This window comes from Natrix helvetica (assembly GCF_964273705.1).
Source record: "Natrix helvetica genome assembly, chromosome: 1".
Lineage (NCBI taxonomy): Eukaryota > Metazoa > Chordata > Lepidosauria > Squamata > Natricidae > Natrix > Natrix helvetica.
Window position 1 is genome coordinate 162,471,029 of NC_138548.1, and position 13,515 is coordinate 162,484,543.

Sequence of the window (13,515 nt, forward strand, 5' to 3'; positions counted from 1 at the left end):
CCCACCCACACACATGCACATACGCCCCCCCACATACACCCCCCCCCCGCACGCATGGCAGAGATTCAAAGACCAGCTGGCCGGCAGGAGACACGTACATGTGCGGCAGACAGGGTTCTGCATGCCACCTCTGGCACAGGTGCAATAGGTTCGCCTCCAATGCAGTAAGCGAACATTAAAAACTTCTACTCTTCCTTGATATTGTCCCTTATTAGAAGCAATCCCTTTACTTACGATAGAATTAGACAATATCTAACTCCAGTTCTTCCCAATTGTTTTATAACCTTATAATTGTACTGGCCTAATTCTCTCCCATTAGCGTAAGATTTTGTCAATAAGTATTCATTGTAGACCAAAGTTGCTGGGCCCAGATAATTTGGCTCAACAGAACCAAATTCAGGGCTCAACAACTTTGGTGTATACTCAATTCTTTAAAAATTTTGAAGTTTAGAGATATTCCTCAGCCTCATACTAAATCTTTTCCTGATGTGATACATGGATTCAATAAAGTTCTTTGTTGATTTAATATAAAATTGCTCGGATGGATTTTACTTTACATTTCCACATCCCTTACGGGTGGCATATTATATCTGATTAGAATGGTATTTGAGTCTGACATTCTATGCATCAGTTCAGAAATAAACTCAAATGAATCTGATGGGGCTTAACCCAGGTAATGTATATGATACCAGATGGCACTCTGAAGGGTTAATTATTTCAAATCAGGAATGACAGGGACCCTGCCTCTTTCCCAAATTGATTTCCAAAAAGAAAGGAGTCCTTTATTTAGGAAAAGGAAAGAAGAAATGGGGCAGGAAAAGCAGTGGAACAGTTCCAAATTGTTAGTAGGTTTTTCCTTGAAGTCTTTCACATCAAAATACAAACTGAACTCTCTAAAGTGACTACAGGCAAACAAAGGCATGTTCTTCCATCCCTTTCAACATGGAAGCAACTACAGTATTTTTCGAAATATAAAACGCACCAAGGTTTTGAAGAGGCCAATTTTTAAAAAAAGTTTTGGCACTCTGCAAACCTCCCAAAAACAGCCTGTTTTTCACGAAAACAAGCGTGTTTTGTTTTTTTTTAAATGGCATGAACAGCCCTTAAGAGGCTTGTAGAGTGTTCCCGGAAGGGGGGGAGACAAGCAAAAAAGGCCTGTTTTTCACAAAAACGGGCCCATTTTTTGTCAAAAAAGGGGCATTAGGAAACTTATAGAGTGCTCCCGGGGGCTGGGGGGGGGGAGGGAATTGAGCAAAAAACAGTCCATTTTTTGCTCATTTCTGCCCTCACCAGCCCCCAGAGCTCTCTGAAAGCCTCCGACAGGCTCTGCACGGCTATTTTGGTGAAGGAGGTAGGGTCAGGCGGCAAAAAAAATGCTGTATTCAGTGTATAAGACGCACCCAGATTTTCAGCCTCTTTTTTTGAGGGAAAAAGGTGTGCCTTATACCCTGAAAAATACGGTATTTGTTTAGTCAAGATTAATATTCATGCATAAAGAATCAGGCCTTTCTTCAACTGGAAGCAATGTGTCGGTCTTTATTTCATGCTCTGCAATGGGCATGATAGGAAAGAGGCACTTCAGAGAGTTATTTCCCTACGCACTCGTTCTCCTGCCTCTCACACTGTTTGGCAGTTACCGCTAAGAGGAAAGCCAAGCAGTGCCTCTTAATTGGTACAGCGATGATATAAAGTAGCTCAAGGTGCGTTTTGCTTACTGCATTCATGGAATGGTTCATCTGAGTTATCACCACAATCGTTATCCACATCACATTTCCAGGTCTGGGGGATGCATCGGCCATTGTTACATTCAAACTGGCCTGGGCGACACGTTCTGCTGGCACAATGAGCGCTATCCTCATCTGAATTATCACCACAGTCGTCTTCTCGGTCACACTGCCAGGCTTCCGGGATGCATCGTTTGTTAGCGCATTGCCACTGGTGAGATTCGCATTGGTGATTGGCTAAAAGAAACCAGAACTTTACATTGCTAAGAAAATGCATAATACGATTTCATTCGGCGGACGCCCCCCCAAAAATAAATAATAATAATAATAATCCTGAAAACCTCGACATGCAGACAGATGGAAACATTTTATTACAGAAAAAGACCGATATGGAGCTGCTTTATCCAGCCCAGGTGCCTTTCGACCCTCAGAAAATCTTGACAGCATGAAGAAGCTTCTTGGATGAGAAGCGAACTGTCTTCAAAGTAAAAAACCAGAAAGTCCAGTTGCCTCTTGAAAAAGCACCTTTGGGACAACCGTGACCTGGATGACTGAGAATCTCCATAGACATTTAGTGATGCAGAGCTGAAAAAGCTTTGTGAATGAGCATGGAAATCTAGAGAGCCGCAAGTAATGAATCTGGTGGATATATTAAAAACTCAAAGCAGATTTGGTCTTGGGCAGGTCATAATGGCTGTTCTGTTGAGGTTTGTCTAATTCCTACTCATAGAAACAGGACAGTCTACTGTTTATGCTCTTGATGAATACATGGGTGATATTTGTGAATAGATTAGAAAGCTTTCCACATACCACAAAGCACATGGTCTTCATCGGACCCATCAGGACACTCTGGGACACCGTTGCACAAGTAGTGGGAACTAGTACAGTTGCCATCATTGCACTGGAATTGCCCGACACTGCAGTACCTAACTGGACATGTGGGAGGCTCATCGGACCCATCCCGACAATCTCTTTGGCCATCACATTTCCACCAGATAGGAATGCATCTACGGGAAACCAAAAATGTGTTTCTTTGCAGGAGTTTGCAGATATAAAGTACAAGCTTTACTTTACTTTACTTTATTTCAAACTTTTATACCGCCCCCTCTCCCAAAAGGGACTCGCATTGCTTGTAGCAGTTGCTGCAAATGAAAATGAGTCTTTTCCCTTTTCAACCCAAAGCATTGCCTGGATGCATAACTTAGGCCAATCTGACCACTCGAATAGTGTCCCAGCCTCCCTGGTAGCAAAGTGACACGAGGCAATGAGAGGTGGGTTGCTAATTTTTTTGCTAACAGTTCAGGCACGCTCCTGCGTGCGCTCCCACATGACACTTCTGTGCATGTGCATGCTGCCGCTACTATCGGTTCACCCAATCTGGGCCGAACCGGCAGCAACCCACCTCTGGAGGCAATGTTACTGAAGAAGTAAAAATAAGGAATCCTATGCTACTGGGCCCTCCAAAGGCCAGCAACTCTTGAAGTTGCTGGCTGGAAAGTCTGGGGATTATAGTCCAACTTTCTAGATCAGGGGTGTCAAACCCAAGGCCCGTGGGCTAGATCCGGCCCACAATGTAATTGGAACCAGCCCGTGGGATCATCGTGGAAAATGTAAGGTAAGGGGCCAGCCACCTTGCTTTGACCTGATCTATGTAATGTGAAGAGGAAACATCAGGCCAGCGTGGCTTCGGCCTGGTCTACCCAGGAAGAGGAAACATGTCAGCAGTTTGAGGAGTGGCACCACACAGAGCCAGTACGCCATGCCCAGTGAGTGGCATCAGGCTGGCCCCATCCACCCAGTCAGCCCTGCCCACCCAGTCCCCTGAGGTCAACCACAGCGCTGATGCAGCCCTCATTGAAACTGATTTTAACATCCCTGTTCTAGATGAAGCATCGGGGAGGGAAAACTGGGATAGTGAGTAGAAGGTCAGACTAAAACAAGAGTATTTTAGATGCAGTTCTGCATAAAGTTCATTGAGTGTGATCAACCCTTTTTCTCACGGATTAAATGAGAGCCAAGCAGTAACATACAGTATCCTAGTTGGAAGTATCCTTGAAGTATAGGACATAACATGCAACAAATAAAGCAATTGTGGCATTGCATATGCCTACCTCTCAGTGTCAGCACACAGGAATTGAGTGCTGGAGCACATTGGGAGGCAGTGACCTGTGCTGCCCAACTGCACTACCACGAAGTTATCAGGACATTCACAGGAATAACCGGAGCCACCGTTTTTTATTAGGCACAGATGGGAACAGCCACCGTTGTTGGTCCCACAAGGATTACTTACTAGTAAAAAAATGAGGTGAGAAATATCTCATTATTCCCCATCAACAAAATACTACAAACGACATTATTGCTAATAAAATGCCCAAGAATGCACCCATCTTAGCTCTGATCTATCTATCCAATGTTTGCATTTTAACCTACAGATCTGGATCAGGATACGTTGGGCCCAAAGACAATATTTGAACTGTTTCCTATGTGGGCCCTATATGAAAATGTTTAAATGGAATACAGGGAGTCCTCGAGTTACAACAGTTCATTTAACGGCTGTTCAAAGTTACAATGGCACTGAAAAAAGATGACTTATGACCATATTCCACATCCTTATGATCTTTGGAGCATGTAGCTTTGTCCGCGCGATCATGTGATCGAAATTCAGATGCTTGGCAAAAGGTTCATGCTTATGACCGTTATTGTGTCCCTGGGTCATGGGATCACCTTTTGCAAACCTTCTTTCAAGCAAATTCACTGGGGAAGCCAGATTCACTCAACAACTATGTTACTAACTTATCAACTGCTGTGATTCACTTAACAACTATGGTAAGAAATGTCAAATGGGACTAAACTCACTTAACGTCTCACTTAACAACAGAAAATTTAGGCTCCATTGTGGTCGTAAGTCGAGGTCTACCTATATTCAGCCCACTTAGCATCCTGGAAAAATTCCCTGAGTAATTAAATAGAAATGAGTGTCGAATTATATGGAGCATGTCATCAGGAGCCGATAGCAGATTGGGTTCGGTTTTTCCTTCCATCTCTTCTTGCAAAACCCATGAGAAATGGCAGATCATCTTGAGATTTGGCATACGGGACAGATAATGGACTGAAAATCTGAGCAACTCAAAAACTCCATCAAAATGTTCGGCAGAAGGAACTGATCATCCAAATCATCACTGAGCTTAAATTTAAACTGAGGATCATAACACATGATAAAAAAGCAATGCAAGCAGTAGACAAAACAGTTAGTACACCTTTGTAAACTGCCCATGTCTTTCCACTTCTGTTGTGGCCCGCCAGTGGCCATCAGAGCTGGTGGCAGGCTCAGACAGTGAGAAGGTTGGGGAGGAACATGGCCAGTCCTGGAGTCTGGGGAAGGCTCTGATGAGTGCTCTGCGTCGGAGGCATAGATGGGGGCCAGGGCTGTCCGACATTTATCAGCTGCCTTCACAGTTGGACATCAGTGGGGCAGAAGAACAGCTGGAGCCTGTTCCCAGTGTGCACATGCCAGGAGAAGGGCTAAGGAACAAGGGTCGACTCGGGAGTAAAGGCACAGGTGGACGGTGAATGGCCCCTCCCATAGGGAATAAAGAGGAGCGAAAGGGGAGGGCAGTTTGCAGGAGATGAATTAGTTCAATTCATTAGGGTGAAGATCTGTTCTTGACTTCTTGCCAAATATTGTCTGCTACAGAGTGGCGTTTGGAAAATATCGGCCTGGCCTCTCTCCAAGCCTGATAAAGGTCTGTAGTTGTGAAATCTCTTGAAAGACTGTTGGCCGGGACTTTGCTGGAGAGGAATTCCCTTTAACCTAAATAAAAGGGGCTTTCCTGGGACGAGGAGTCGGCTTCGTGCTTTTGGGAAGCCTAGGTCAGAAGAAAATCCAGAATCCAGACCTACCCTCATAGAATATATTCCTTACCTATTGGTTGCCTGTATGGGTGATAGACGTGAATATCAAAGGGCCTGTGAGTGGTGTTTGCTAGTACCATTCTGCCTGTTCCGTTATATTTATTTCCCTTTTCAATGGTCCCTGTGTTCCAGTCAGTCCAATAGATAGTATCCTCAAAAATTGTAATTGCAAACGGATGAGGCAATACCCCATCGTACACCGTATGGCGATGCTGACCATCAAGATCTGAGTACCTATAAGAAGAAAACATAACACATAACACTGAAGAAAAAGAAAAGGAAACATAATCCTCAATCAACATTCTGCTTGTTTCTAAAAGCATGGAAACTAAATAGTAATTATAATTCTGAACACAATCATACAAAATACTACTTTGCAATTTTTTATTTTTTTATTTAGATTTCTATATTATTGTAAGGGTTACTTATGAAGTACAATGAGTCCTCGTCTTAAAGCAGTTCATTTAGTTACAACGGCATGGAGAAAAGTGATGCGGGACCATTCTTCACACTTACGTCCGTTGCCGCATCCCCATGGTCACATGATCAAAATTCAGCTTGGCAACTGGTTCATATTTATGACGGTTGCAGTGTCCCGAAGTCACGTGATCCCCTTTTGCAACTTCTGACAAGCAAAGTCAATGGGGAAGCCAAATTCACTTAACAACCGTGTTACTCACTTAACAATTGCAATGATTCACTTAACCACCGTGGCCAAGAAAAGTCATAAAAATGGGACAAAAGTCACTTAAGAAATGTTTCACTTAGCAACATAAATGTTGGGCTCGATTGTGGCCAGACGTCCAGGACTACCTGTATTTACTTCATAAGTAAGGATGCTGATGTGCAATGGCCAATCATTCTGACTTAGCTCATCCTAAAAGTGAAATGATTTTCAAGGCAAACAAACTTAACTTTAGAGTCAAGCAGAGATTATTCATTTAGTATTCCTCCAGATTCACTGTTGTTAAAGGAATGAAAGGATAGAATGCAAGTAAAAGTTTAGCACTAAACTTTTTCACCCTAATTATTCTGATTTAGTTAGCGCATTTTAAAGAGAAACCAATTGGGAAGGAAAAGATGTACTACAGCAATAGCAATAGCACTTAGGCTTATATACCACTTCACAGTGCTCTATAGCCCTCTCTAAGCAGTTTACAGACTCAGCATATTCCCCCCAACAATCTGGGTCCTCATTTTACCCACCTCGCAAGGATGGAAGGCTGAGTCAACCCTGAGCCTGGTGGGATTTGAACTGCCAAATTGCAGGTAGCGGGCAGACAGCAGAAGTAGCTTGCAGTACTGCACTCTAACCACTGCATCACCAAGGCTCTTGGACTATTCTAGCATAGTCATACTTGTTCATTCTCGCTTTTATCCAAGCAGGGTCTTTATGTTTCAAAACAAAGTTGAATAATAAACCACACATTTTGATTCTGAACAAAACCAACGATTTAAAATTAAATTAATTTTGGGCTGAATTTTGAAGGTTATACTATCTTGATGGGCTTTAGGAGATCTAGTACAAAATAAAACTTGCAAGCCAGGTATCTGTCTACTCTGTTCCGCTTTTTAAAACATGCTTTGTTATCTCCTACTGGCTTCCAAAATATCTCAAATTTTAAGAGAGAATTCAGGACTTAAGGAGACACAACAGGTTAACTGCACGTATTACCAACTAGAACCGCGATGGCGAACCTGTGGCAGGCAGTGCCCTCTCTGTGGGCATGTGAGCTGTCAACCCAGTTCAGCTCTGCTGCGCATGCGCGTGTGCCTCCCACCAACCAGCTGGTTGTTGGGGCTCTGCCATGCATGCGCAGGGGCAGGGCGCATGTGGGGTCACGTACGCATTTGCAGGGGCAATGCGCATGCAGAAGACCCACATGTGCATGCAAGGGGCACATGTATGGGGGGCGCCCACGCGCACTGCATTTTGGGAGTTCGGCCGCACGCATTCGCGCATGCGTCCTTTGGGCACTTGGCCTGGAAAAGGTTAGCCATCACTAAACTAGAAGCAGTTCCATTAATTATTATGCTTTTATTATTACTTTTATTAAAATCCCACCTTTGTTATTTTTATGAACAACTCAACATATCTAAATAACCCTTCCTCCTCCAATTTTCCCCAAAACAGCAACCCTGTGAGGTGGGTTGTGGCTGAAAGAGAATGACTGGCCCAAGGTCACCCAGCCGGCTTTCATGGCTAAAGTGGAACTAGAACTCAAGTTGTCTGGTTTCTATCGCCCGATGCCTTAATCACTAAACGAAACAGAGCTCTAGTAAGTGAGATTAACTAGATTAGTTCCACCAGAACTGTGCTTATCCTAGCACTAGGATATCTATTTGTTGAATTACCATTAAGAACATTAAATTTTTAAAAATGTAGTAGAATAGAAGATCATTCAGCAAAAAAAAGAGCAGTTTATGCAGTATTATGCCTTACAGAACTCCATGTTATGATGATCTAGAATTCTTTTATTCATTACTGATTGCTAATTGTTGTGCTGAAATCACAGAGCAAGTAGTTTTTTAATTGGTAACTACAGATCATGTCATTTTTTAAAGTGAATTAAAGCTGCCACTAAAAGCTAATTTGATAACCCTCAAAAGCTGATAGGAAGAGTTACCCAGTTGCTTTATTCTTCTCTATGTACGTACTCAATGTAGTTTAGATGGGCGTCTGCCCAGTAGAGCTTGTCGTTGGTGTAATCTATGGTAAGTCCATTAGGCCACTCTAACTTGGCAGAGATAATCACCGTCTTATTCTTGCCGTCCATTCCCACGCGTCCGATATATGCTCGCTCTGCCCAATCGGTCCAGTAGACTTGTCTGTTTTAATAAACACAGTAAAAACTAATCCATAATTTTCTGGAGGGGGTAAAGATAATACAAAAATAGATACATTTCCCTGGACAAAAGGATGAAAGGATGAAAAAGGAAAAACACACACATTGCAAAATAAGCAAACACACAGCAAAGGAGAAAATTTATTACAGCAGCCTCCAGACAGCAATATGAGGTTTTTTAAATCTTTAAAATATATTGCTGCTGTGAAAGGCCCCAGTAGGAGAATTTTAATCTAATATTTGCTGAGGGTTGAGATAAATTATTTCATATAAAAAGATTGCATTAAAGTGGGATAGAGGGTCAGACAGATACACACACTCGTGTGTGCGCACACTCTCACAGACAAATGTTTTACAAATAGGAGTAAAGTAAAATGACCGCCACGCTTAATCTTTTGACACATTCAACAGCTGAATGACTTGCTGTTTTACTTTGAAATTGACAAGAAAGTAATTAAAGGTGGCATCTTGCAGATTCAGACTAAGAAATTATAGTAAAATCTCAATTGAGTCAAAAATCCTAGAGACTTCATAAAAAAAAATCTGTGCTAGTTTCTTAGCAACAATATTATTTCCTTCTTCAAAGATAGAATTGGCTTCCTTCCTTCCTTCTTTCTTTCCTTCCTCCCTCCCTCCCTTCTTCCTTTTTTCCTCTGTCTCTCTGCCTGTCTGTCTCTCTAGCTGTCTCTCCTCTTCTTCCTTTCTTTCTTTCTTTCTTTCTTTCTTTCTTTCTTTTTCTTTCTTTCTTTCTTTCTTTTCTTTCTTTCTTATCTAGCCTGCACAAATGCTATCACAGTTTGACTCCGATTAGCTTTTGAAGTTCAATCAAGATTGGCTACCTGGGTGAAAACCAATACATGGACTTACAGAATTCCCTTTACAGCATGTCTATACCTGAGAATTGTGAGAATTGAAGTCAACACATCTTGAGGTCACTCAGGTTCTGGTTTGTATCAACCTGAGTTTTAATATAATACAGCACTTAGAAAAAGTCCTGTGAATTCTTTGAGAAATTGTTAGTATATTACTTGCTAAAACAACCCTTTCTTTTGTTCTTGAAATCTTTTTTATTGAATTCACCTTAATTTTTTTAAAAATAGAGTACTATATCAGATTTTCTTCAGCACAGCAGTACAATTAGCCAAAAAGATATCTAGCCTCAAAATGTGAGAACCGATCTCTGGGTAAGAAGACATGCAAGATCTGTGTTCCTTTTGAAATTAATAACAGAATAACAGTTGGAAGGGACATTGTAGGTCATGTAGTCCCACCCCCTGCCCAAGCAAGAGACCCTACACCATTTCTGACAGGTGGCAGTCCAGTCTCTTCTTGAAAACCTCCAGGGATGAAGCCCCCACAACCTTTGAAGGCCAGTTGTTCCATTGGTTAATTGTTCTCACTGTCAGAAAATTTCTCCTTCTTTCCAGAAGTGGTATTCAGCCGGATTGGACCAGTTCTAGCAAACTGGTAGCGGAAATTTTGAGTAATTCGGAGAACCAGCAAATACCACCTCAGATTGGCATCGCCCTCTCACCCTGCTGTTTCTTGTCCTATATTCCCTTGTTTTTTAGCTCAGCTGATTCGCATGAGCACAGCAGATTGCTGCCCCTTAGATGAGCTAAAAAACCAGTTCAGCTCACCAGCGCTGACACCGAGGGCAGCCTTTGAGTACTGCGCTCACGCGCAAAGCACACTCTCCTAGAACCGGTAGGAAAAGATTTGGAATCCCACCGCTGCTTCTTTCTAGGTTAAATCTCTCCTTGATCAGTTTCCATGATTTTGATGGGTTTTTTAAAAAAATCTTTATTAGACATTATACTAACAGGTGCCTATACTGTAATTCTATGCTCTCGTTTGAATTCTTGTACTGATCAGATGCTTGTCAATTTAGCTGACCTCTTTCAATTTTGTAATTGTGAGAACGTTTATTACGATTTAACAGAATAGATACGTGAAAGAAAATACTGAACCAGCTTACCCATATTTAGGATGAACAACAATTGCTCTAGGATACTGAAAACAGAAGGTATTGTTAGGATCCAGGCACCGATCAATTAGTTTTTTCCGAAATCGGCCATCCAGCTCAGCTACATAGAGGCAATCTTTATGGGCATCTACCCAGTACAGTTTTCTGAAATATTTGACAAAAGGCATATTACACCAACTGCTTGTTCACAGACATGTTTTCCCCCTCCTCTTAATTATCAATTTAGGTCTGAAAGGCAGAAAAATAAAGCAAGAAAAAGCTAGCACAGCGCTAGAACATTGCAACTTGGGTTGTAGTTATCTGAAAGGAAGGTAGACTAGAAAGGAAACATGACAAGATAAAACTAATTCTATTCTACTGAAAAGTTATATTAATTGAATCTTGCCAAGTCATAAAGTACAATTCCCCCACAGTCACTTTTTCAGCCCGAGAATGTAGGGAAGGTCTCTATTGAGTCTCTTATTCTGTCAACGATGTAGCTGTGAGCTGTGCTGTCTCTCGGCTGAATGGTCCCTAGGCAGCATCTCTTCATCCCATCTCCCAAAATCTTTCCCACATACCATTACATTATTACATTATCCCAGTGGTGGGTTCCTGCCGGATCGCACCGGATCGCGCGCTCCCTTTCAGCGCTAAACCCGGAAGTACGGTCTTGCCCCGCCCCTGGCGACGCGACGACGCTTGCCTGCGCTCCACCAGCTCGGCTGGGAACGGAGACGTTTCTCTGCTCAGCAATGTCTTCAGTGGAGTGGTGGCAGCCTGGCAGGCTGAGCCTGCGTCCCTTTCTGGCGCTCCGCTCCGCTGAGGAAACGTCTCCGTTCCCAGCCGAGCTGGTGGAGCGCAGGCAAGCGTCGTCGCGTCGCCAGGGGCGGGGCAAGACCGTACTTCCGGGTTTAGCGCCAAAAGGGAGCGCGCGATCCGGTGCGATCCGGCAGGAACCCACCACTGCATTATCCCCTACATTTCCCTCTGCAACACAGCATTTGTCACTGTGTAGAATTACAGTAAGGATTATGTTTGCTGGCTTGGTTTACCCATTGTTGATTGAGTAAAGTCGCCAGGGCCTCCAAAAATTGTAACCAATATTACAATTTAGGGGAATCATGTGACCTTGTGTCTTCAGATTCCCCACCTCTGTTACAATATAATTACTGGAAAATATATTAATATTCATTGAATTACATTGATTCATGAAGCTATCGTTTTAAGGCTCAAAAATGATTCCGAAGAATTGCTTTAGATTTCACTGAAGCACAGACATGGCACCTTCTTGATATTTCTTAAAAAATTTAGGGTTCTGCAGCAGCCTGAAAAAAAGATGCTGCTGCTTTAAGCCCACTCCTTAAAGTAAATGAGACTCTTAAAGCAGTGGCATCTTTGCAGCAGAGCCCTGAAAATATCAGATTGTTTAAATGAGAAGCTTGTGGCCTTGTAATAGCTGAAATATTTCCTTCCTCCAAATCAGTTTTGAAGTGTGGGAAGCTATTACCACTACAGTGTTATGATCTGTAGTTCTTAGTATATCAATACAAAATAGGAAAACATAGATGGCATCCATATTCACTAATTAGAGTGTTTGTTGGCAATGTTGGAAGCCCTAACACTGCTAGCACTTTAACACTGGAATAATTATCTGCCCATTTTCTATCTCCTAAAAGATATATTAAGATGATAATTATAGTCCATGTTCTCCAGCGTTGAAGTATGATAACAATATGTAAGGATAATCAAGAATATGAAGCAATACACATAAAAAAATATAATTTCTACTATTATTTGTGATAACTGCTTTTAAAAAGATAATTGCTTTTTGAGCTGTGGTTAGAATGCAGTATTGAAGGCTAATTCTGCCGACTGCCAGCAGTTCGATTCCCACTGGCTCAAGGTTGACTCAGCCTTACATCTTTCCGAGGACAGTAAAATGAGGACCCAGATTGTTGGGAGGAATATGCTGAGTCTGTAAACCTCTTAGAGAGGGCTGTAAAGCACTGTGAAGTGGTATGTAAGTCTAAGTGCTATTGCTATTGCTAAAGGAAATGGCTGGGGGATTTGCTATAAATCCAGCTTTCCCAATCTATGCCACCCAGAATGGGGGGAGGGCAGCCAATCAATGTGGCCAAGGACTGGAAATTGCAGTGTCATCATATCTGAAAGTTGCCAGGCAGAAGGCAGAAGAACACTTCATTAATCTATTAACCTGAGGAGGACACCAACTGAGCAGTACAACTTTTTGAAAAACAACAAGAGGCATACCTTCCAACCCAGTCAACAGCAATGCCTTCACCATTGGGCACACCATCCCCAATTATTGTTTCTTTGTTTGTTCCATTGAAAAACATTCTTTCTATGACCTTCCTGCCTACGTCAATCCAGTAGAGCCTTTTTTCCACCCGGTCGAAATCCAGAGCCACCACATTACTGAGTCCTTGCAAAATGAGAGAGTAAAGCCGGCCATCTGTGGTGAGATTTCTCAGATAGTAGCGGTTGCTAAAGATAAGGTAAGGTGAGATGTTACTGTTCTGTCGGCAACTTCTCCCATCAGGTTCACGAAGGTAGCCTGGGGCACACTTGCAGATGTAGCTGCCAACGGTGTTCTCACACATCTGGCTACATATTGACGGTGTTTCATTGCATTCATCTATGTCATCACAAGACCTTTTGTTGGACATGAGTCTGTACCCAGGGCGACACGAACAGTAGAAACTAGTCTGGATATCTGTGCAGATGTGGTCACAGTTGCTAATTGAAGGATCATTGCATTCATTAATGCCTAGAAGACGACAAATGAAACAAAAATGTTACTCCACTTTTATGAGGCAGTTTTGGTTCATTTACTGTTACTTACATAAACCCCAATTACCTAGTTTCCCCCAAACTAGTACCTTTCATGTGTTGGACTACAACTCCCAGCCTACCTTCCCCAACCAGCATGCTAGCTTGAGAAATTGGAACTGTTATTACACATATTTGAAGTGCACCAGATAGGAAAAAATGAGATAATTCACTAAAGTTGTTACATTAAAATTACAAAATAAAATTATACATT

At 42.4% G+C, this 13,515-nt stretch overlaps 1 protein-coding gene across 1 annotated transcript in view; it reads right to left on the minus strand.

Annotated features, from left to right (window-relative positions):
• The window catches only part of LRP2 (LDL receptor related protein 2), a gene marked incomplete at its 5' end in the record, with an annotated part of 164,926 nt that overhangs the window by 31,749 nt on the left and 119,662 nt on the right, over window positions 1-13,515 (minus strand). The window contains 7 exons of the mRNA XM_081936538.1: window positions 1,716-1,961; window positions 2,535-2,731; window positions 3,836-4,013; window positions 5,647-5,870; window positions 8,295-8,465; window positions 10,461-10,613; window positions 12,723-13,239. Of these exons, the coding sequence (XP_081792664.1) occupies window positions 1,716-1,961; window positions 2,535-2,731; window positions 3,836-4,013; window positions 5,647-5,870; window positions 8,295-8,465; window positions 10,461-10,613; window positions 12,723-13,239 (1,686 nt within the window). The remainder of the gene's footprint in view (window positions 1-1,715; window positions 1,962-2,534; window positions 2,732-3,835; window positions 4,014-5,646; window positions 5,871-8,294; window positions 8,466-10,460; window positions 10,614-12,722; window positions 13,240-13,515) is intronic.